Source organism: Sturnira hondurensis, unplaced genomic scaffold (assembly GCF_014824575.4).
Source record: "Sturnira hondurensis isolate 20B ecotype Veracruz unplaced genomic scaffold, ASM1482457v3 Scaffold0006413, whole genome shotgun sequence".
NCBI classification, from domain to species: domain Eukaryota; kingdom Metazoa; phylum Chordata; class Mammalia; order Chiroptera; family Phyllostomidae; genus Sturnira; species Sturnira hondurensis.
In genome coordinates, this window is record NW_028079044.1 from 30,101,730 (window position 1) to 30,126,097 (window position 24,368).

The window sequence follows — 24,368 nt, forward strand, 5'->3', positions numbered from 1 at the left end:
TCACAGGTTGGTGGGGCTCACTCCAATGCTAGTCAACCAAAAGAAGGGAAGCGCACTTTCAGAGGAGAGTGGATGAACTCACAACCTGGGAAGAAAAGTCAGCAGTATCTGGGGGCATATATATTAACTGCAGTGGAGTTTATTAGTAAACACTGGTTACATAAAGCAGCCAGTTAAACTGCCACTTGGATAGAAGCTACTTCCAGCTCACGCAGGAGAGTATATTTAAATAGTCAGTGTATATGAAACTATGAGAAACTAAGCTAGCCCCATGCAGCTAACTTGGCCAAAATAATAACTATGCAAATCACTTCAAAAATTTGTTCTTCTTTGGACTTGCAGTTTTCAATATACTGCCCCCACACAATAATTGAATACGAATGAAACAAAACTTTAAAAGCCAAAGAACCATGAAATAGTTATTGGGTCTTACCTGGTTGGGACATTATGGCAAGATCAAACCTTTTATTAGTCGCCGTCTGCTTCCCTGTGGCAGAAGAGCTAAAAGAATAAAAGGTCATGGGGCTGGGAAGTGACCTGGGAACTTCCACAGACTTCCTCTAAAAGTTAGTATCTGATTAGCGCGGGTTCATTTCCCACCTAGTGCTAATCACCTAGCTAATGGTCCTCCTTCTTGATGTGAGAAAAATGTCTGCCTGTGTCCAAATTTAGAATTTTTACAATCTGACGTGAAAACTGGAGGTGAGACACAGCACTTTAAGGGCGCCGCTCAGCAGCATCCCATCTGCGTGGGCCAAGTGGGGGGATGGTCCGCGTCCACGGTGGTCTCCAGGGGACCTTGAGAGCCATGAAACGGTCTCCTGAGAGCCTGGGCAGATGAGAGGAGTTAACCGGCCCCAAGACACACAGTTGGCATTTGTGATCAGCTGTCTCTCGCTGAGGGTTTTGCCAGTGGCCTAACCTTCCTGCCAAGAAGCTGGAAGGGCGGGGGCGGAGGCTAGGGGAGGGGGCGGCATAACTGGAAGCACAAAGTTTATGGAGACTGAGATTTCTTTGTGCCCCGCCAGATAGGCGAGGCGTGCGAGAGGAGAGTTGGGGTCCATCAGAGGGGGCTGTTGGAAGAAGTTGCCAGAAGGGGTGCTCTGGCGGATGACTAGAGCTGACGCGGTGTCAACTGCAGAAGGTGGCCTCCTTCCAAGCCCTCCCTACGCCTCTCACCCTCCAACCCCCCACCGTGCTCCCCTGCGCCCCACCCGACCTAGGCCGGGGCCCTGGTGTGCGTCCGGACTGGCTTCAGATGCAGCCAATCCTCCTTTCGCTGATGGAATAGTCTCCCCTCCCCACAACCCCGGCGCGCCCCTCCCTCGCGCGCCTCGCCACCTCCCGCGGCAGAGCGCGAGCTGCGCGGCCCGGAGCGGCGGCGGCACGCTCGGAAATCTGCCCCGCACGCCGGGGCCAGGGGAGAGCAAGCGCGCTCCTTCTCCCGCGCCGCCCGCCCCTCTCCCTTCGGCTCGCCCTCCTTTCCCTCACTCCTTCTGTTCCTTCTTTCCCGGTCCCCCCTTTCCCTTTCTCTCTCCCCGTCCATCCGTTTGTAAATTCCCGTCCCCCCACCCCCATCGCTCCCCCACTCTCCCCTCCCCTCCCTACTGTCACACTCTCTCTGCCCCCCCTCTGTCTTTTCATTTGCCTGCTCATCGCCAAACGTGGATCCGCGGCTCCCGGAGGAGCCCAGCTCCCGGATCCCGCGCGCCCGGAGCACCTGGAGTCCAGCCGGCGTCGGCCCGAGCCTGGCCAGCGGCGGCGGGAGAGGCGGGAGCTGAGAGAGCGGCAGCCGGGACTGCGGGGACCGCGGGAGCCCGAGTAGCAGCGGCCGCCGCCGAGATGTCCCGGCGAAAGCAGAGCAAACCCCGGCAGATCAAACGTAAGTTTGCACGCGGGGCTGGGAGTTGGTTGGATTATTTCTGGGGAGGGGGGCGCGCGGAGCGGGAAAGGGAGGGAGACTCGGGTCAATCCGCTCCTGGTTCTCCAGATTTGTCAAACTTTGCCTAAGCATCTGGAGGGAAGCTAGGCAGCGACAGACAGACAGACAGACAGCCGGAGCGCCGACCAAGAGGCTGCAACGAACATCCCACGCCTTCTCCGCTCACTCTTCGCGCTCCCGGGTTTCTTTTTAATTCCAACCCCTGTCCGTACTTGGTCACCGCTGCTTTATCGTTGAGCCTCACTGGGCAGCCCCACTCATTTAGATGATTATGATTTTGGTTGTTGTCATTGTTGTTGCGATCGACGTGGTGCTTCTCTTGGGAACCACTTTTAGCATCGTGGGTGAGAACTTAGTTCTCCGAAAAGCTGGTGGAGACCTCGGGGCTAGGGAGGCGAAGTCTCTAGGCGGTGGGAAATCAGGGTCCGGGTCTCCTGGTCTTGGGCGGTGCCAGAGCCACAGCAAACCCGAAGCGAAACAAAAAGTAGGTGTAAAAGTTCGCGCCTCTGCGGCGGGCGGCCATGCATCTCCTCCCAGGGGCCTCTGGGCTTGCGACGAGCAGGTCGCGCCCGGGGTTCAGGGCTCCTCCGGTTTCGGTGGCCAGGACGCCCTGCCGAGTGGCGATTCGGTTTGCGTCTGACCCTGCAGGCGCGGTGAGTCCTCGCTGGGAGGGGCCGCCCGACACTTCCCAGTACCTAAGTTTTGTGAGTTCAAGGTCGCCGGTGCGCAGGAGAGAGCGTGACCTAGAGCCCCCCGAGCCCCTGAACACCTGGGTGACTTTCAAAAGCACAGCAGGGCTACAGGCACCTGCCCAAAACACACACTTTCGCAGAGCTCAACTCGGTCAACTTTTCTTGACTAGGGGACAATTCCTCCAATGGTGTTTTGTTGCCCTGCGACTTGTCTTCAACGCTTTGGCCGAAAAGGAGAAACAGCGTTACTACTGTATTTTTTTTTTTTTTTGCCAGCCTTGCGGTGTGTCCACTTCTTCGTCTTGTTTAAAGTCGGGCAACTAGTTGAAAACTGACTATCGTGCAATTTTAATAAGGGTTTAATAGAAACCCTCCCTTTTGATTATTAACCACACTTACCCCACCCCCAGAAGTTGAAGATTCTGTTTGGTGTAGTTTAAAAATAAATCGTGTCAATCAACTTTTCTAGAGTGAAATGGGGTCCCCGTTATGAGCAGGTTGCTGCAGTTAAGGGTTGAGATCTTTATATCCGTGTACAATTGTTGCCTCTCATACACGACTGTAGCTTTTTTTTAGTGGGCTTCTCCTTTTATACTTCAGTTCCTATTCTATGCAAGGACTGGACTTAACTTTTGGCTCAAAGCAGTTTTAATCAAGTAGAGATATTGTTCTTGAAGACTTTCACTTTTTCAGAGTGATTATTCATGGTTGTACCTAATTGCCTTTTACTTTTTAGTACTAAATCGATCGCGTCCTTCTGTTTCAGTGTTGTATTATTCTAGTAGAAAACTGTGCATATTATAAGATATGATTATAAACAGTAAATGCAAATGTTTTTTAGTTCAGGGCTGTTGTCTAGATTGTTAATAATTAATATTAATTGATTGTATGACACAAAGACCATCTGATTCTACTTTGTTATCTTCTCAATTAGCTACATTAAATTTTTTTCTATCCTTCTGTGTCCACCTCATATCACTGAAGATTAAAGTGTTGGAACTAATTGCTGATGCTACACTTGTGTTATAGGTCATAAAACATTTTAGTGGCTTATTTGAAACCTGTGATTTATGAACTATTTTTTAAAAAGCTGGAAAGTTCTCTCATTTGAGAGTGAACAAATATTATATTTATGTTTATTCTTGGTGATCTTTGCCTGAAGGTATATGCATACATATGTATTATTAATGCACTTGCAGTTTTGGATTCCATTTGGGGTCACGGTGATAATCAATGCAAATGTGGACACACTCCTTGCCTTGCACTGTTAAGGGAAATGACAAAGTGAAGGTCTCCGAATTGTTATAGTAGAGCCGTGCTATCTAATGGCTGGGTATTGGGGGGGGGGTGGCGGTGGAATAGTTAAATGTGGTCTCACTAGCTGTAAAGTCATCTTGGTTGCAAATCGACATTTGTCTCTTTTTTGCCTGTCCAGGCGTAAGAGCAGTTCTGCAGGCGGAGAAGTTTGTCTTGATCCTCAAAGTCATTCCTATGATAGGTCTCTCCCTCTAAATTTAGTAGTTTATAAGAAGTGCAGCTGACTGTTGTTATTACTATTACTGTTATTATTACAAACACTGTTGCTTTTGATATTCTGGATCAAATGTGAGTTGGGAAAATGTCATAAAAACTGCTTTTGGAAACAAGGGCATTTTGTGCAACTAATGAAACTGCATTTTTAAACTTGGAAATGTCCTGAATTTGAAAATAAAGCTTTGGCACTGCTGATAACACACACCCAGTTTAGAGCAACTATGACAAGCAAAAGTCAGCTCAGACCAGAAACTCTGAAGACAGTCAATTTAAAGGACAAAAAGGTTGTTGGGTACAGTTTTTTTTCTCTTTTACTGCGTACAGTTCCCTGCTATCTAAAATTGTGATTTATGCAGTATTTTAATATTTTGCTTATTCTTTCCCCTTGGGTGCTCTCCGGGCAGCGATAAAAAGGCAACGCTGAAAGAGCACCATTAATTTGCTATGATGACTGGCCAGATAAGAGGAGATAATGGGAAAGATAAGCGGAGAAGATATACCATCAGAAACCCGATTATTACCATTAAAATTCCAGCCCAGCAATCTGCAGAAGCCTGATAATTCCTTCTCCGTTTCCACCACTTTGGATGATAAGGCAAAAAATAGTCACTCAGTGCTCCTTGATTAGACTGCCTGGATTTCCCGATAATACAGTGATAAATTATGTATTTTGCCCCCATGTTTTGTCCCAAAATTCAGATTTTTTTTTTCCTATTCCAAGACTGTATTTTTCTGCCCTCCCCTCAGAAGCTTTCTCTCCTAAGCTATTATTGTCATCCTGGTTTGATAAAAAGCCCTGATAGGACGGGAGGTGTTTGGTGTGGGAGCCACATCGTGCTATCAGCCCATCTCCTCGCACAGCTGCTTGCCGTTGTTGTTTTTAGCCTTATCACCTCCTGCCAATATGCCAATAAATTGCCCAGATTGTTCTCCATTCTGGGGCTGCACTGCAAAATTTATGACAGCAATGATGATTTTTTTTCTTTTACCAACGCATCTCTTTATGATGAGTAAACGTGTTTGTGTGCGCAGTTTTACTGTCTTCTTCTCCAAGCTGCTGTCTCTAGTAATGTGTTTACTGCCCTGTGGGGGCCCCAACTTCAGTCACACTGCAATGCCCTGGCTCTGGGAAAATGATTGTTTGGTTGTTTGTTGCAAATGCTGCCCAGTATTTAAGGTAGAGGTGGACAAGGGAGGAAAGGAACTCAAATGTTTTCTTCTCATACGAGGTTAGGACAAAACACTCTTGATACCACTGAAGTACAGTTTTCTGAAAACTTTTAGGTTACTGGATGTTTCCAAACATGGAGAAGGTAAATGTTCAGTCTAGTTCATATACCAAATAATTTGTGGCAAAAGAAAAAGAACGGGTGAATTAAGAGGCATAATTTTTTTTAAGAGTGAAGTAGATACTGGGAATTTAATATGCACTTGGAAAGTAAAATGTTCCATGTTAAGAATAATCTTGTTAGCAGTTTTGTAGAAGGGTTAGTGCAGAAGTTGGAATCTGTTCATATTGAATAAATTACCTTCCTGTTATTTGAGATGATCTAATACTTTCAGGCCATATGAGTCCCTAGCTTGCACAGTGGTGTTTTCATGTTTCATGCTACTTTTCATAAGAGTAGGTAATATTAAATGCTTTGTTATGGTTTTAAAATGAGAATGTTGCATGTTAAATTTATTTAATATTTGTTAGTGTGAAAGCCTTTAACTGAATCATCTTTAGAGCCTTAAAAGTATGGTTTTCAAAGAAGTGATTGTGGTTAGTTTTCATTGTTCTAGTATAGAGCTTTTATTTAGTGTTTCTTAAATTAATGCTTAATTTATAATTTTGGGGTTATCTACTGTATCATCATTAATATTTTTTAAAAGGTTTGGGAATGCTATACACAGTTGAAATACATCAATCATCACTCATACTCAGGTCGTCTTACTTTCACCTGCCAATTATTGACAGGTTTTTGCTTTGAAACAAATTACTTATTTCATCTGAATTTTAAGAATAATGAAATACAACATTAAAAATAAGCCTTCCCTTTTGGTTTATGATGTATCTCATGACCTGAATTTTATTGTCTACGTTTTTGGCTGAGTAGCATTTTGGAGCACCTGTGTTTACACTGGCCATGCAATAAAGGGTGATACCTTTTGGAGAATAATTGTCCTATCAATTAAATAAATAGATTGGAGCTCACTGTAAGGTAAACAAATTAATTTAGTTACAAATGTGAGGTACATTAATACATAGGATTTTCTGGAAAAAATCTAGGAATAATATTTAGTAGGTTAAAAAGTAGGCAAATTTTAAGATGGCTAATACACGGATTCTGGTTCTTAGGAGAATAAAAGATCATTAATCGTGTAGGCGTTTTTTTTTTTTTTTAAGTTTGGTGGAATCAACAATGAAAATATGACTGCCGGAGCATTTCCATCCCAGTTGCTGTGAAAGAGTTTAGACCAAAACTTGGCCATATGACTTGGAAAGAGCAGCTCTTATGTTTTCCACTTCTGGTAGCTCTCTGAAGTGGTTCATTTGTAAAATTATGGAATAAGGAAAACTATGAGGTTTAATATCAGGTATCACAGTATTTTTTTAAGTGGACAAAGAAGTTCATACTTTTCTGTAAATTGTAGTTAGAGACCTTGTGTATAATACAGTTTACTGATTCAATTACAAGGCATGTGAGCATCTCTGAATTTCACAAACGATGTCAGTGTTTATTCTATGTATATATCTCATGGTTAACAATAAGTTTTTGTAAATTTTATTTCCTGAGCTATTTAAACATAGACATAGAAAATATGATGTGACGTCAAATAGTACTTAAGTCGGTGCTATTAAGTTGTAAAAAATGTAATTAGATGATTGAGTTTTACATTCTACTAACTTAAAATTTATTATATATTTAAGGGTTAATGAAAATATTTATACATCAATTTGTTCTGGGAAATTGTGGGTACAAAGTAAGATATTCATTGATTATCACATCAAGGGTATAGACTATATCTGTATTTATGTTTTGCCTACAGAGTAGTTAGTGTAAATTAAGTTCACTTTGTTATCGTAACTCACTTCTGTTCATGAACCATTCAAGGTCTCAGCCATGTTATTTCTGCTCTTTGAGGGCCACTTAAGGACTGATTGGGTCTTCCCTTCACATGATAAAAACGAACAAACCCCCCCAAATTTTGCTATTAGTTATTAGCACTGGAAAAAGTTTTGAGAGAAAAGATTGAAACTCATATGTTTACTAAAATGAGATATTTGGGACTAGATATATGGATTTTGAATTTTGAGATATTGCTCTTCCCCATCACCAGGGCAGATCAAGATGGACTTATTTGCATTTTAGTCATTTCTCCACTTTCTAATATGAAACTTTTGTAACAAAGGTATTATACAAATAAACTACTTTACTCATTCTAAATTCTTTATTTTTACATTTCAAGAAAGTGCCTTCCCAGATGGACTCTCCTTCAAAATAATGTTATGTTCATATTTTAAACAAAGTGATACTATTTAGAGGAAGTTTTGTGATGTTTGGCTGAATTGTGTGAAGAGTCTAAAATTAGTTTATTTCAGAATATACTTTTCGAGAATATTTTTATTTTTTTCATGCAATCTTTGTTCCCTAAAAAGTACGAGTAAATATGGTAGCCGTGGAGCCCTGATCTCCAGATGACGTTCCCTTGGAGTTTTTGTTACTTTCCTAATTTCGGAGGGCAAGTAAGCCCTTTCAGGAGAATACTGCAGGTACTTTTGAAATCCTGTCTGATTCAGTGCCTGCCCCTGTGTGAAAGTCATTCCTTCACCAAATGAACAGCAGCAATAGTTCCTGACTTCAGTCACCAGAGAATGTGTTTCCACTGTAGACAAAGGGGTAAGTATGTTATCACTCATTAAGGTTATATTTTTAAAAGCTGAAAGGCAATGAAATTAATAAGCTCAAACATGGCAATATTCGGCCTTCGAGAAAGAACTATCTCTTTAAAGGTATTAGCATAAAGATAGCACATTTGTTTATTATGCTTCCAAATCAGCTGCTAGTATCTCTGCTACAGGTAACAATTGACTTTTCAGGCTTCAAGTTAATAGCCTTGTCTCTTGCTTGTAGGGATCAATATTAGTATTAATTAATCACCATTATCGGCACTAGGATCTGGTTCTATTTGTTGTTACATCAGCAAAATATCAATATAGAAAGTGGACTCTCTGATTGTCATGGCAACTTCATCTCTTGGGTCAAAGAAAGTTTATCTTATCTGTGCATAGAGAGCGGCAAACTGTTTAGGGATCTAGTTTGAACTCTGAGAACATTGATTTAGTTTTTGTTTGCGAATAGAGGCTGAATTCCAATCACAAGGGATAGGTGAGATTTAAATATTAGTGGCGAGAGGCTTGTCTGAGAGGGTATCATACCATACTGTCAGACTGTCTTTTTGAGATGACAAAAAGGTAGAGAAGAATTGCCTCTTCAGAATTATTTAAAGCCTCAGTAATTTATACTTTTGACAAATACTTGTAAAAATGAATATATGATAATTACTAGGTAGAATTGGTTTTGCTCAAGATTTCAGATGTTAAAATAAGAGGCTATTTTTTTTCCTCTTCTATCCTTTCTTTCCTGGTCCATTATTATAATGTCCACCTCTTAAAAAAAAAATACTTTTGAGGACCAGTTTGCCTCAGGTTGGCTGTGAGGTAACTAGTCATGTCTGAGACCAGAGAGATTTGCTATGGATCTTCAGGTCTAAGGAAGAAATACTTAGGGCAGTATTTTAATATTAAATATTCATTGCTAATAAGTGAAATCCTAAAGCATTACGTTGAAAGGGTAGATGTTTTTGAAGAATGTTTGCAAAAATAATAAAAGATCATGAGTTGTGAAAGCCAAGAAACAAAAGACAGGCTATTTTGTTGATATTCCTGGGATATATTGATCATCTAAAATTAGCATTTTCCCCCCAAATCATATAATTGGAAATTCATCTTACTCTTTTTTTAAAGTTATGCTAAAGAGTAAAACCTGTCTTTAGAAATGGCAACTGCAGAACTCTGCTCTCGGGGTTGTGGGTATTAAATAAACTTAAACATGTTTGTGTATGGGAAACTGAATATGTACCTCATGGTTTTGGAGACTTTAAAAATGAGTGTCGAGTGCAGGTGGTAGCTATAACCAATAGCATATAATTAATTGCTTATTCATTCTATGCATTGTCCAGGTAATAGCAGAAAGTAAACTCTCATTTAGTTTTCAAGACAATGCTGCTTATTGTTTATTATTCTGGTACTATCCCCACAGGTGTAAAACAAGGAATATGTTTATTAGAGGTACTAATATAATATTTAGTATTAAATAGACCTTCCTTTTACCCAGATATCACCACTGACAGCTTAATTTTCTTTATTTTTGAAAATGCATCCCTTTGAGTTGCTAGAAGTTGTTGTGGTGTTAGTTTGATATTTTCTTGTACATGATTTGGCTTTTGTCAATATCAAATTTATCATAAACAACTGTCACAAATATATATATATGTGACATAATAGCTTATATATAGCTACCACAAATATATGTGATTTTAGTAACTTTTCAGCAGGCTACTGAAAAACTATTTTTAATTTTTTGCTTAAATTTTAAAATGCATTGAAAATTATACTTAAAAGGGCATTTATTGAAGATACATTTAATGTTCTTTTTTTCTGTTGATTTCCTTCTTACACAGATAAATTTGAAGATATGAATTACTCTAATCTACATTTGGAAAACTTTGGTGAGCATCTCTTATTGAGACAATAAGAGATAGCTTTCAGCCAGTTGGCATCTATATAATACTGCATGTGGAAGATATCTTTTAAATGAGTTACTTGACAGAGATTTTCAACCATAATCTCTAAAATTGTTTTATTTATTACAAAATTTACAAATGCCTTACAACTTGAATAGCGTGAAGAATGAATTACGAAATGTAGAGTTAGAGACAGATATATGTCCTTCATTGCTTGTTTATCTGGAACTTTAAGTTTTTTTTACTAGTTCCTTTGGAATGTTAAAGATGGTGTAGTTTTTAAGGAAGACTTGAATTTGCTTCACTGTAGTATATTCTAAAATTATTTGAAGTTACAGAAAACTTAGAAGATTAAAAATAGTGAATTGACAAATCTTCAAATTCAATTGAGGGCCAGATTTCTCTAAGTTTATTTTAAAAATAGCTAAAAAATCATTTATTAAGTGACTTTAAAAATAATAAAACAAATAATAATAGTAATTAATGAAATACACTCAATATTTTCCATTTCTTTTTTGCTTACAGCATTTAGTTTACCTAAGTTGGAAGAGTGGTTTTGAATGTTGTCAGACAATTCAATGAAAAGATCTGATTATCTATTTATAATTTAATGATACTAATTTATGTCATTTTAGCATATTTGGTATTCACAAAAATTCTGAATGGGTGTAAAAGGAAAAAAAAATGTTATATCAGCAGTAGGGCTTCGTTCAGTCTCCCATATCTCATAACTCCAAAATATAAATGCTTTGTATTGGGAGACTTCTTGCTTCTTTTATGTGCTGAGAAGGTCAAAGGCACTTTTTTTTATAAAGCCCTGTGAATTCAGTGGAAATATTTTGGAATGAGGTACAGATTATTTTTGTACTTTATCACTGTGTATGAATTATTTGCATGGTGTGCATTTTCATCCATGTCAGAATAGATCACTGTAGCACCACCGAGTGTTACAGTGGTGTGAGTAAACTGGGGGGTAAATTTTCTGTTGCTTGTAGAAATCTTTCAAAATATAGTTAAGTGAAGACTTTAATGAGAGATAGATGACATATTTATAATACTGCCTGTTGACAAAAATCTTATATTCATAATGAAAATTACTGTTTGGGCTTTAAGGAAAATCTAAAAAATTGACCAATTATTCCCTGAAGAAAAAAAGACTAACTTAAGTAAGTAAACAGCTCCTTAGGCTGACATCAAATATCAAAAAAAATACATGTACATTTTGCTCTTCTCACTTTTGTGTAAAAACCATGTAACAAATATTTACTTTGAATTAAAAAAATTCAAATTCATAATCTGTGTCACAGTTGCCTCCTTGCCAGATGAGCTTATGAAGAGGAGTATATTTTGTACGTCGTCAGAGCTGTGGGCCAGCTAAATTGTATTTGTCAACAGTATTGATGGTTTAAACATTTTTTTCCTTCAGGACCCTAGTCAATGTGAGTAGGTACAAAGGCGTTTGATTTTCCGAGTTACTTTTATTTATTTGGGCTGAAACTGTCTGAATTTGTATTGTGCACATTTATCCATTAGATCTTCTTTTTCTTCTTGAAGGGACACCCTGATATTCTCATTTTGATGAGCTTTCTGCCTACATCGACATAAATAACCACATTTTTCCAGTGACATTTGATTTGTGCCTACGTACTCTTGCGCGTTTGGGCCTCCCACAGCCAAGAGCAGACTTGCGTGCAGGGAAGACTGGCCAGCAATGGGGCTTGTGTCAGACTGAAATATTCAAGAGTTTCATTTGCAAATATATGAGGTAGCTGCTAAAAATACCACCCCTCTTCTTAACAATGTGCATCTTGGACAAACAGGCGCATATTTTGTCATCAAGTTGCTTAAGCTTCTGAAGTCAGGGCTACAACTGGGTCAGATGATAAGGTGAGCACAACAGAGAAACGAAGAGAGCGTCTGATAAAACCTGATTGATTGATGTCTGGCTTCCCACCATCACAGGCAGTTGACAGTTAGTTTGGGATCAGATGATTTGGCTTTTGCGATAGAAGATGGGGCCTGGTAGGCAAGCCTGAAGGACAAAAAGGTCGGTTTCTGTGTAGTGTCAAGCACTGCCAGGCTCCCACAAGGTGGGGCGTTATTAATATTTCATTCTTTCTCTTTTAGGTCCAAGCCCTAACATTTGATAGTCACTTAAAGGCATGAAGATTCAGTCTACAAACAGACATGTGGGACTATCTTCCTGTTTTATTTCATGTGTTTCTGTCATTTAGATCACAAAAAAACAAGAGCATATATTTATTTAATAATTTGGTGATTTTTATACGATCCTTTGCAGTATGTAGTGTCTTTTACATATTTCATCATTATCTTATAATGTAAAGATAATTATAACACATAAACTGGCCAAACTTAGTATTTAAAATTTACTTTTTGTGGAGAAATATAGGTTTCCTGAGGGAAAAATTGCACTATACATTAATCTAGAGTTTCAGCTCCAGGTAGTTGGGTATTGCAGACTATGAGAAGCTGAGGTCAGAGACTATCCTCGTGAACAGTTTAGATATGTCAGGATTTGGGAATGCCTTGCTTGGCACAATGGGAGAACTTTGTTTTCTGTACAGATCTGTGGTGACTGAATGATTGTGCTGTAATTTGATGAACTTGGATCTTGCTGGAGATTGGATTATTGGAATGTTTCTTTGTATTTTAATCATGGAAAACAACAAACTCTCGACACATTAAAATTATCTAAAAATATTTGAGCTAGGTAGTTTATATGCTACTACAGAACAACACTGTAGATCACTTTTGAATTTTAAAATAATAAAGTAAATATTATTAGAAGAAAGAAAAAGAGGGACAGAAGGAAGGAAGGGAAGGAAGGAAGGAAGGAAGGAAGGAACCAGAATCATTTTAGAATAAAATGTTTTCCAGTGTTAGCCATGAAAATTAGTACAACTGTTACAGTATTGGTATCTGAGCATTTTGGATTTGAGTTTGGATTTAGGACAGTTTGATATTCTCTAGAAATCCTTTGGGATGTGTCATTTTTCTCTGAGTTTTAGGGTCAGATCTCCAAGGGACATTGGGGTCTCAGCTAAGACCGTGGGCTGAATATCAGCAAGATGAATTCGGCAAGGTGCTGTATTGCCGATAGCACGAGTGGAATACTGCATGAAAGCACTTGTTCCAAAGCCTGAAGTGGTTCTCATAACAAGTGATCAGGGATGGGGGCTGGTGGCCGTTGGTAATCCCTTCAGGAGAAGTGCCATAAGGAAGTGGCCTGGTTCCTTCTCTCTACATTTAAATGGAACAAAACTATCTATTTATCATCTGTCTACCTACCTACCTACGTAACCTATTTAAGGAATTGGAAGAATCATAACAATTACAAAGACTTTTGTGGGAAAGATCTTTTGGGCAGAAGCAGCACTCCAGTAAACGGGCTCTGATGGCCGCGTCACCAAGGGCGCCCAGCAGTGCCCTGTGCTCCTGGCTAGTGGTGGTCAGCGCCTTGGTTATATTGGGGAAAAGAGAAAACAAGTGATTTCCTTTGCACAATTGCTGTGTAAGTCTGACATTCAGACATCTCAGTTATTCAGTAAAACTGACATTTTACTTTAAGGTGGTAAAATAGATGTCGAATGCGAATTGCTTTGATAGTATTTGGAGGTCTTTTTTTAAGAGCCATGCACAGCTCTCTAAAGTTTATTAACTTGCTTCTCTGGGTAGCACACACAACACCACAGATTAATACTTTGTTCTCCGCCCTTTTTCTCTTTAGTATTTTTTCATTTCTTTGTTTCTGTTATTCCATGTTGTTTTGAACTGATTACTTATTTTGCATCTGTATAAGCTGTATTTGAAAAATATCTAATTATATATTGAGGCAAATTAGAGCTGACAAGTGAAAAAATGTCAGATTATAAAAATAACTTAGATCAACAGTCTTTATAAACGGAAAGTAACAACCAGCTATTTGGTCAGCGAGGCCGCAATTTCTTGATTAGTACTCTGGCTTTGGAAATCTTGGTGAAGGAAGAGTTTAAGTTGGAGATGGAGTGACTGGGCTGATGAGTCTAACATTCACTTTCACGTTTTTTCACTCTTGATCTGGAAGTTTACGTTTTTGAAGAGCATAAAACAATAGAGTTCCGTTATGGGATGTTATGAAGAAAGAACTCTGGGGATTTGTTCTTTCTAGACTTGTTAATACCAGTGTTCTTTATATTGAGAAATAAGCTCTTAGCTATTACAAGAGGTGAAAACCTGTTGACTGCACATTGTCCTTATTCTCTTAAGAAAGAAAAATTAGCCATGGCGTGTAGAATAGGAAGTTTTAGCCTGGGATTCATAGGCTTTGAAAAGTTTTAGAGTATCCAGCTGTTTTATGCAAACTTTTTTATCTTCAAGAACTTTTCTAGGAAGAGGTTTTAATGAGATTCTCAATGGGCTACATGACTCCATGTAACCTTTAAGACTACTCTAAAAGAATTTCCGAACAGGTGTCTGTATGATCACTTATTACATTTAAAATATTACCATATAAAATAAAATAGGAACAGTTTTATGTTATTTTTAAAAATATTTTATTTATTTATCTTTAGAGGGGAAGGGAAGGAGAGAGGGAGAGAAATATCAATGTATGGTTGCCTCTCGTGTGTCCCCTGCTGCGAACTGGCCTGCAACCCAAGCATGTGCAGATTGGGAATTGAACCTCGATCCTTTGGTTCACAGGCCCGCACTCAATCCACTGAGCTACAATAGCCTGGGCGCAACAGTTTTATTTTTATTTGTCAAGTGAGTTTTTAAAAAACAAAATCAAATTCTAACACTCTGCTGCTTTAAATCCTCCAGTGGAGTTCTTTAGCAATTAACATCGGAACCTTTTTTTATTACGGCCCACCGTATTCTCTAAGATGTGTTCCTTGCCTTCCTGTCCGATCTGGTCACCAGTTACTCCATCCCCCTGGAGTAACTCTGCCTGCCAAGCAAAAAAGAGTTATCTGCATGCTTCAAATTAATTAAATGAACTCTTATTCATTCAACAAACCCATAGGAAGTACCTGTGTTAAGCCATGGGGAGGGGAGAATAGGAAAATGAATAAACTATGGCCTGTCCCTTCAGGTACCACAATGCAGAGTGAATGAGAAAGGCACCATTACTGTACACTATGATCTATTCGTGACAGATGGAGGTGTAAAGTGACAGGGGCACAAGATGCCTCAGTGAGTTGGGATAAGCCTCCAGGATAAGGTGTTACTTAAGCTGGATCTTGAAGGTTGTGCAGGAGATCCAGTCCGGACAGAGGGAAGTACACCCTGGTCGAGTCAACAGCTGGACAGAGTGCAGAAGGACATGAAAGGGCGTGGCCTTTTCAGGGTTCAAGGTTCATGATGAACAAGGAGTAGTTGTGACCAAAGAGGAAAGTGTGTGGAAAAGAGTGATGGAGAATCAGCTGGGAACTGATTTGGGACCAGAGTTTTAAAGAGCTTTGTGTATCATGTTAAGGAGCTTGAACTCATCCTTTAGGTAATTAACAGCCATTGCAGATTTAAGAAAAAATAGATCCTGATTGGTATGTTTTGAATGTGCTTGATAATTACATGACCTTACCAAATTCCAATTTAGTAATAAGAAAGGACAAGAAGCCCGTGAGCTGACAGTGGATTTTAGTCAACTTTTATTTGTTGAATTTAGCAATTGTTGTTACCTCGCATCGAACCGTATACCTCTGAGCCACCCTCTAACTTCTATATGTAAATTTAATAACAACATTGTAACCGATGGTCAGAACAATCACTAAATGTTTTCGGTAGTTTCGTATGAGTATTTTATTGAGGCAAGACGACACATGCAAAAATAAATGAACAGAGCAATATCTTTTAAATTGAATGTGTTTATGCTTAACTCATGAGATTGTCTTGGGTAGTAGCTCCCCATTCATTCATATGCATTAGCTTAGTTTTACAAATGAATATTGAGGAGGATAAATGTTCAACAGCAACTGGGCAGAGTAACTGTAACAGGGATGGCCAATTGTGTAACCTCTTTGAAAGACAATTTGGCAGTTTAGAGCAATTAAAATTACAAATAAACTCTTTGACTGAGCCATTCCACATATCTCATAGAAATCCTTATATGTATTCTCATTCAAGCATGGTTAGTTACAGCAAAAAATGAGAAACCCCTAAACGTCCATTGGTAAGGGGCTGGTTGAATAAAATTACGGGCCAACCCTCAGTGTAATTCATGTTGTAAAGGATGATGCAAATGTGTCCATGCTGGTAGGGACATATCTCAAAGACTTATAAAGTAAAAAAAAAAAAAAATGGGTATGGCATCTCCTTACTTGTATTAAAAAGGAAAGAATGAATAAGTATATACTTATATTATTTGTGAAAAATGTCTGAAAAAGTGTGCAAGAATTATTGATAATGCTTTTCTTTAGGAATTAGGACTGGGAGTTTGGAGTAGGGCATGGATTTCCTTATTTTCATACCACCGCCAGCACTGCTACTCACCGTAAATGCTGTTGCAGGGGTTGGGGGGAAGGTAGAGAAAAATCGTCAAGAATATACTCATTATAATTAAGTTTTACATTGCTCATATTTTACCCTCACTTGTGTAGTTGGGAGGATATAAACATTGTTGGGGGTTGGAAAGAAAAGATAGGAAATGGAGAAGTATTTGATAAAATATTTCAATACCTGTCTAATTCAGATATTACTGTGAGGGAGAATAGTTGTAATGATCATTTTTTCTATAGTCCTTATTAAGCTTAATATAAAAATATACCAAAAGTGAACATTCAAGTGAAGATTAAGCTCTGTTTTATTTTAGAAAAGGAAATAACACAGAGAAAAACATTATATACATTGCCTTTTAAAGTTTAGTATTTCTCTATTTTCAGCATAGGTCATGATGATATTATTAACCTCAGATTAATAGTGCATGGTAGTTGGGTTTGAGATAAAAGATCACTCTTTAAAATTTGCTGTACTTTTATAGGCCGTTCTTTAAAAAAAGTTTACCCCAGGATATGGTTTTCCTGAGTTCTGAAATCTTGTCCTGCTCGGCCTGAAACAGCACATTTTTAACCCGTTGCCAGTGTTTTACCTTCCAAGTGATTTAACATGCTTCCCATTTTTCTCCGGCTTATTATAGGCAGAGATATTTTAATTAGTTCTGGACCAGAGATGTTGGTCCTTTTGGTGCCTTATTAATGATTTTGCATCCTTGACAATCCTCCCAGTTATCTCATGCATTCGTGGGAAGCAGCAGCAGCGGAAGCAGGACAGGGACCTGGACGGGGTGCAGACCAAAGCTTCGCGTTTCAGGGGGATTTAGGAAGGGCGCTGTGAACAGTGAAGTTCTTCATCCCTGAAAGCTTCCATAAATGCCCTCTGATAACTATTACAGAGTGGAAAAGAAAATAAGCTATTGCATGTTTGTCAAGTAATGTTAAAAGCATGGGCACAAAGTTTGGAAAGGAGTAATTTACAGAATTGAGAGAAATTATAACCTAAAAACAAAGATTTCTTTCTTGCATTCGAAGGAACCTAAGCCTATAAAAGGTGTATCCTGTACATGACACCTTGCTAAGTTTGTTAGGGCTTTTTAAATGGTTTCAGTCTCGGTAGTCCGCGTAATCAAAAAGTCAGTTTCATTCAGTTCATTCTCATGGATTCTGAAACCAAGGTGCAGTTGAAGATTTTATTGTAGTTTTGCATTTTCCCTGTTCAGTTTGGACAGGGGTGTTACTGAGGTGCATGGTCAGGTGGAAGTGAATTCATCCCATCAGTGGTGGTAAGCAATGACTGTATGCTAACAGAGAGCTTGTTTGGAAAAAGAAATTTGATTTGGCTTCTTGAGGTGTGTCTTGTCGAGAATTCTATTCCAAAAGATCTGGAGATGTCAAAGGAAAACAAATGCAGAGTGGATCCAGTCCCCTGCTCCCATGTGGTCTGCTGGTGTCCCAGCTGTCAAGTGATGAAAAGCCGCAAGTGGTTTTCATGATGATAAAGTTGGTGGTTGGTACTAAAAATAGACTCAGACCAAGGCCTGGTAGAAGAAATTATTGACGATGATCTGGTTAAAAGTCCTGCTGCCCAGAAGACTATATAACATTTTTAGGATGACTGGTTTCTGTGGCGAGAAGTCGTTAGAATTACATGTTACCAGGACCTATTTTCAGAATTGGGTGGCATGCAGCACGCAGCGTCTCCTGATCTGGTGGTCTGCTGCGTCTCCTCAGCCACCCCGTGGGAATGGGGTGGTTATTCTAAGAGGTAACTTTTCAAGCTATCTACTTGAAAGTGAGCACATAGGTGAACTTCCATCCATATTAACTTTGAGACACAGAGTGGAGTAGCTGCTGGTGAGATCGTGCTTGAGCATGTAAGTGTGTGCAACTGGTGGGTACAGTCGCTCCTGAGAGAGGGGGTATCGGACACTGTTTCAGAGCTTTGGAGTCTTGCATTATGGTTTCAGTTTCAGCTCTGCCACTATCTCATTGCCTGTCCTTGAGCGAGTTTCTTACATTGTGACTCAGTTTCCTCCATTTGTTAAAAAGAGGTTATTAAAGAAACTTATACAAGCACTATTGTGAGGACTGAGTGGATTATACATACAAAGAGTACCAGGCATACATTAGTAAAGCATTTTTCTTAATTATTGGCATTTTGAGGTAAAATCCATGTAAGTAAATTGTTTTCTTGTGGCGATAAGTATCTCCAGGTATCTGAAATACAAGTTTAAAGGTCTTTGGTTTACATATTTCAATGGATAAATACTTACATGAAGTATTTTCTTTTTTTGTAAATACTGTTCTTAGTTGGAGTAAAATCATGCTGAATGTTCTAGATAATTGAAGGTTTTAGCTCAGAGAACTTTAAAATGATTTTTAAAGTTTTATTCCCAAGGTAGAATATGTCAAGCTTCAGTGGGAAATTTTTATAAAAATATATTTGTAGTAAAATATAATATAGTTATCACACATACTATATAACTCTAAACTAGTACATGTTTTTGAAATTTATGAAATTTATTACAGACCATTTTGTGTAATTTTTTGATATTAAATGACATAAGCTACCTTGGATATAATAATCATTACTAGAAAATGTGAGTAATAAGGTATTTGCGTTTATTTTTATTTTTTCCCCTGAGACAGTTTTGGAGTTAGTTAATACACAAAATTTATTTGGGAAGCTCCCGAGTGGAGTGTCTGGGAAAGGTCACTGAAGTAACTGGTTGGTGAAAATGCATTTGGATGACCCGAACACATAGTTGTTGTGTCTCTAAATCCCAGACATACTTTATTAGGACAATCCAGCTGGTTTGCTATTTCTATCTCCTCATTATCAACACGTTATGGTATGGCCTCTTCCCCCTCTCTTCCAATGCCAAGAATTTGGCAGGGACACCATGTTAGCACGGCAGAGACCGGGGGAGAGGAGGGGAGACGCCCACTGCTCCCCGTGCAGCAGGGTAGGCAGATGTGCTGTTTAAACGTTTTGCCATTTGCTTGAAGCCTTTGAAGAAAGAATAAAACTTCACTAGTTTCTAGGAACACTTTTAAGAAAAATTATATTCATTCTAGTAGTCTACATTTTGTATATGTCGAATCTGTAATTCTCAAATCTCCAAAACTCTTTACTTTTCTCCCTTTTCTAAATCATCTTAATATTATGGAAGCTCAAGAAAGGGAGGAAAATAAAGGAATTGCCCAGATCTTATTTAGAGTTTTCATGAACAAAAACCGCGAGTTAACTGAATATCGTGCGATACTTTATTACTACGTGAGTGACTTGAATACATGGATCAAGTAGACCCTCTTCTAATATCGTCAAAGCCTGAAACAAACATGGGGGAATCTATTTTTGGTCATTTTGCACAGTTTTATAAAAGTAGTGAAATGGAAAACAACCAGATTAGGGACTTCCTTGATAGTTTCGTAGGATTTTAGATTTTGTGAGTTATTTCAGTTCTTCGAAATTTGTCTTATGCTTTTCACAGAAATACGGATTCTCAAATTTAAAATGGTTAGACAGATTATGTTTTCTTCTATGGACATGTGTAATTTTGTGGACTACAAATGAACTACTCACTACCTTTTCCCTGAAGAACTGTACACAAATTGTTCTGTTGACATTCTTGGGAGACTTTATGACATAGTATCTGTAGTCTGATAGAATGTTTTTAAAAATCATCTCAAATTAAGGTTATTTACTTACTTTTAAAAAACCATGGGTTCTGTTCTCAGAGCAACCTCAAGGTATTTTTCATGGTATATTATCATAAAATGTGAAGTTTTAATAGGGGTCACTGTTTTTATGCATATAGTGATACTTATGATAAAGCAAGTGAGTTATTATCTTTTCCCTCTGCATAGGAACCACATAGGCATAAGTTTCATTCACAGATTTCTTATTTATATACATTAAATTTTCTTTTCACCATATGGGTTTTTAGATATATTCCATACATAACTCAGACACCTTGATGATAGCAAGTATAATATTATCAGTACCAATGGAAACTCAGTAATTTAAAAATTGATACCTAGAGACTTTTAAAAAGAATATTTTTCTATTAACAAAACATACTACTTTATATGATGCTTCTTATTTAATCATTAGCATATTTAAAATTCAGTCAAGGATTTCATATTTAAAAAAGGAAGCTAAATAATAATGTAGGATTTTAGTACTCTGAGAAAGGAATAAAGACCTGAGGAAAGAATATCTTACACCTTCTTTAGAGAAAAACGTGTCATCCATCAGTCCAGATCTGTGTCATTGGTATCGAAGTGAGTAAAAACCCGACTTCCCTCTAAAACCTCAATTCCCCCAAGTTTTCATCACTGCAAGAGAAATGGAAAAGCTGTCTCCATGAATTTTCATACAGCTTATCTTCCAGTTGTAATAACACTCACAGAGATTTTCTTGTGGATAGGAAAAAAAATGCCAATTAAAAGAGAAATGTTTTATTCACAAATTAAAGAAACAAATTGTTCCCTTGGGTCCTTCCTTAATTGATGAAGAGCAAGCAAGTGGGGAGGAAGGTACAGTTAACTAGGCAAGCAGACAAGGGCAGGCGCATCTCTCAGGACTGAGGTTAGAACCTCAGGCTTCCTAAGTGTGAGAGATTTGTAAATGAAGCTACTTTGTTACTGTCAGAATTAATATGTGGATAAAAATCTATGCTTTCAGAGCTCTTACAGCATTTTTTGTATTCCTTCTTTATTTTTAAAAGTAGTTTTATGTTATTTTTGTACTATTAACATTCTACACTTACGACATGTCTGCCCCCTCACTACCGACACCGAACAATAGAACTGCTTCAATTAAGGAGCAGAACATCAGCCCCTGGCATCTTATTCTGTTGTTCCATCTTTTTGCTAGGGAGAATTCATTTGTTTCTTAATTAAGAAAAACACCAATAGCATGAAAAATCTGCTTATGGTACCTGAATGGTAATTAGGCAAAAGGTAAAAAAAGAAACATGCACATACATTCCAGTAGCAGCCAAAATGAACTTGAGCTGATAAAAATGAGCTAAGCTACCCTTGCATAAATGGAGGCTGAGAGAAGTGTATAGTCATTACGGCTAAGACAATATGCAAACTATCTTCAAAGAAATCAAATTGCTAGAGTGTTTTCATTTGCATGTATTAACTATTAACATAATGAGGAGAAGTGACATTGGACCCGGATTGTGTGTCTGTTCGGATTGATAACTCTACTGCATCTGCAAACAGACGCCCCCAAAATCATGCTAGTAGTTAGATCAGAGGGGAACTCCACAGTGTGGGCTGAAATGGAATCTAGAGCTTGACAAACCTGCTGAGTAATGGAATGGTTGATGTCTCTTTCATTCACATTCACTGTCTGTCTTGCTCTCTCCCTCCTTCCCTTCTGCTCTTTCTCTTTGACATTTACTTATTAAAAAAACAATTACAATATTTCAGTACAAAAACTTACTGTGAGCTTTAAAGGAGCAGAATTCTCATTTGAAAGTTCTTGGTTTCCACCAGTGCAGCTTCTTGTGGTATAAGAACTGATGCTACAAAGGAGATCTCAAAGAACCATAGGACCAACAAGATATATGAGGTCTGTCTAGAAGGTATCCATCCATGGAATATGAAAAATAGAGACATTTACTGAAGAAGATACAAGAGACAAGAAACACTGTACACGGGAATAAGGAACAGGACAATGATGCCACAGTCCCCTTCAAAGTAGGCACTGCGGGACCTCACACAGTTCTCCCAATAGCCATCCACTGCCCTGGCGTATTTTCTTGAATGTCATCGATGGTCTGATATTTCTTCCCCTGCTCTGCACCTTTCAAAGGTGGTTTTAGTTTCAGGAAAAGCTAGAAGTTTCAGGGCAAAATCTGAGCTGTGGGGGTCTGAGTCACCTGGGTGATTTGATGTTTCACCAAAAAACTCTGCACAATATGTGATGCACGAGTAGGCACATTTTTGTGAGGAAGCTGCCAATCACCAGTTGCCCCTAGTTGCGACCTTCTGAATTTCGTGAATAGTTTCTGTGAAGGAATGTTCAAGCTTAACACAAAATCTGATGCAGATTCATTGCTCTACTCATTCATTTTGAACGCAACAGTCACACAGTGCGCATGCTCACTCCACAGTGTCTACCACCCCTCACTGACTAGTACAGTGAAGTCATCATTGTTCACACCTACATGTTCCAGTCCACTTTCCTTGGCTGCCAGGTCACATCAAAGTCACGTAAACTGTTCTTGTTATATTAACAATGGCTGGACATTTTGGACAGACCTCGTATTATAGGATGTGAAATCTTAAGTTTTTTGTTGACTTCGTTTCGGCAGATATAAATGGAGGAACAAAGGAAACTGATATTTATTGAGCTCCTCTCATGTGCCCTGCACTGTACAGAGTGTTTTTCCTTAAAAAATGGGGAGTTCTTGAGAAAGGTGAGGGGGCCCTAGCAGTGAGAGACATCCTGAGCCTTTCAAATGACCCGGAGAATAATACCTGAACCTCTGGGTCTGAATTCTTACCTGCAAAATGGGATGATGCAACTACATTGGCGTTTCGTACCCTAACGATCTTCGAGGCCGATAGCTAATTTCTATGATTTTGAAAAGCCCAAGAGAAATTGCACGGTCGTCACTCAGACCTTTTCCTGGAGCAACGATGATGTTTCATTTCCTTACAAGCCATGGGATTTACCACATAGGAAGACGGCCTTACTAACTCATCCTGGTGAGAAAATCTGACAACTATATACATCTTGACTAATTTTAGAGATGATGAAGCCACAATACATTTCTACATTTTATAATTCATAGTTTAATATTTCTGAAATCAGAATATAGCGTGTTTTAGAACCATTACATTTATTTAATGTTGTAGTACTTTTCCTTGTTTGGAAAAACTTAACGTGTTTTACAAGTAAAGGAGGCTGCCAATGAAGAAATTTTGTAGCATGTGTTTAGGAGTTTTGTTAATTCTATTACCAAACATGTATTGTCATCTTTCTCAGAGTCCTCTGAGTTCTGTCCTACAAGTGGAGGTCAGTTGTGTCCTAGGAAGGTCAGTTCTCTGTTCTGCTTGAATGTATGTTGTAGGAAGTGGGGAACAGGCAATAGAAATGGTGACGCAGTGAGTGCAGGGTGTGATTTCTGACCAGGGTGTTATGAAGGAAACCAAATGGGATAATGTGACAAAGAGGGACTGTTGTGGTCCTTGGAATGATCTGTTAAACAAAAATGTCTGAAACTTGGTGCCGTTGACGAGCAGTAGAATGGATATCTTTCTGTGTAAATTTGCTGGGAATTGCTCTCAAGACCCAGGGGACAAACGCCACCCAAAGACTGTAATTCACCCCGTCAACCACCCACCCATTTGAAAGGTGTTGCCTTTTATAGTGATGTGGAGGCCAGGAAAAAATGTCCTGGACCATTAGACTTCACTGAACAAACTGAGGAGAGATATGTCAGAAATGGAGTTAGGTTCTAGGCATGACGTAGTCACCAAGGCAGACATAGAGCACACGTGTGAGAGGCCTCCCGAGACCTTCATTCTAGGGGAGATGCACCATGCCTCCTAAAACACCGATCATCGCTCTCAGGCAGCTCGGTGCAACACCCTGTGAGTGTTTCAGACATGTTACTCATTTAGGTGAATATGTAAAACAAGTGGGGATTAGTGTGATTACATTGATAATTGCATTATTATGTCAATATTATGAGAGAAAGTCTCTAGTATAAAATATTGTATAAATACATATAACATTAACACAGCTAATATTTTCTCATTTTCTAGAGAGAGAATATATATATTAAATGGGTATTTATGACTGATTAGAACACGTGGTAGGTAACCTGTGGAGATTCTGTCACTGATCCTATCACTGTTGTGTTGGAGGAGCAGTTGTGGACATTTTAGGTT

The 24,368-nt window shown here is 38.8% G+C and overlaps 1 protein-coding gene across 2 annotated transcripts in view; it reads left to right on the forward strand.

Annotated features, from left to right (window-relative positions):
- Positions 1–1,370: 1,370 nt before the first annotated feature.
- Positions 1,371–24,368, forward strand: part of ZFPM2 (zinc finger protein, FOG family member 2) — a 443,439-nt gene continuing 420,441 nt past the window's right edge. For both annotated transcript variants that reach the window (XM_037048373.1, XM_037048374.1), the window contains exon 1: positions 1,371–1,882. In XM_037048373.1, coding sequence (XP_036904268.1) covers positions 1,843–1,882 — 40 coding nt within the window. In that variant the 5' untranslated portion in view covers positions 1,371–1,842. The remainder of the gene's footprint in view (positions 1,883–24,368) is intronic.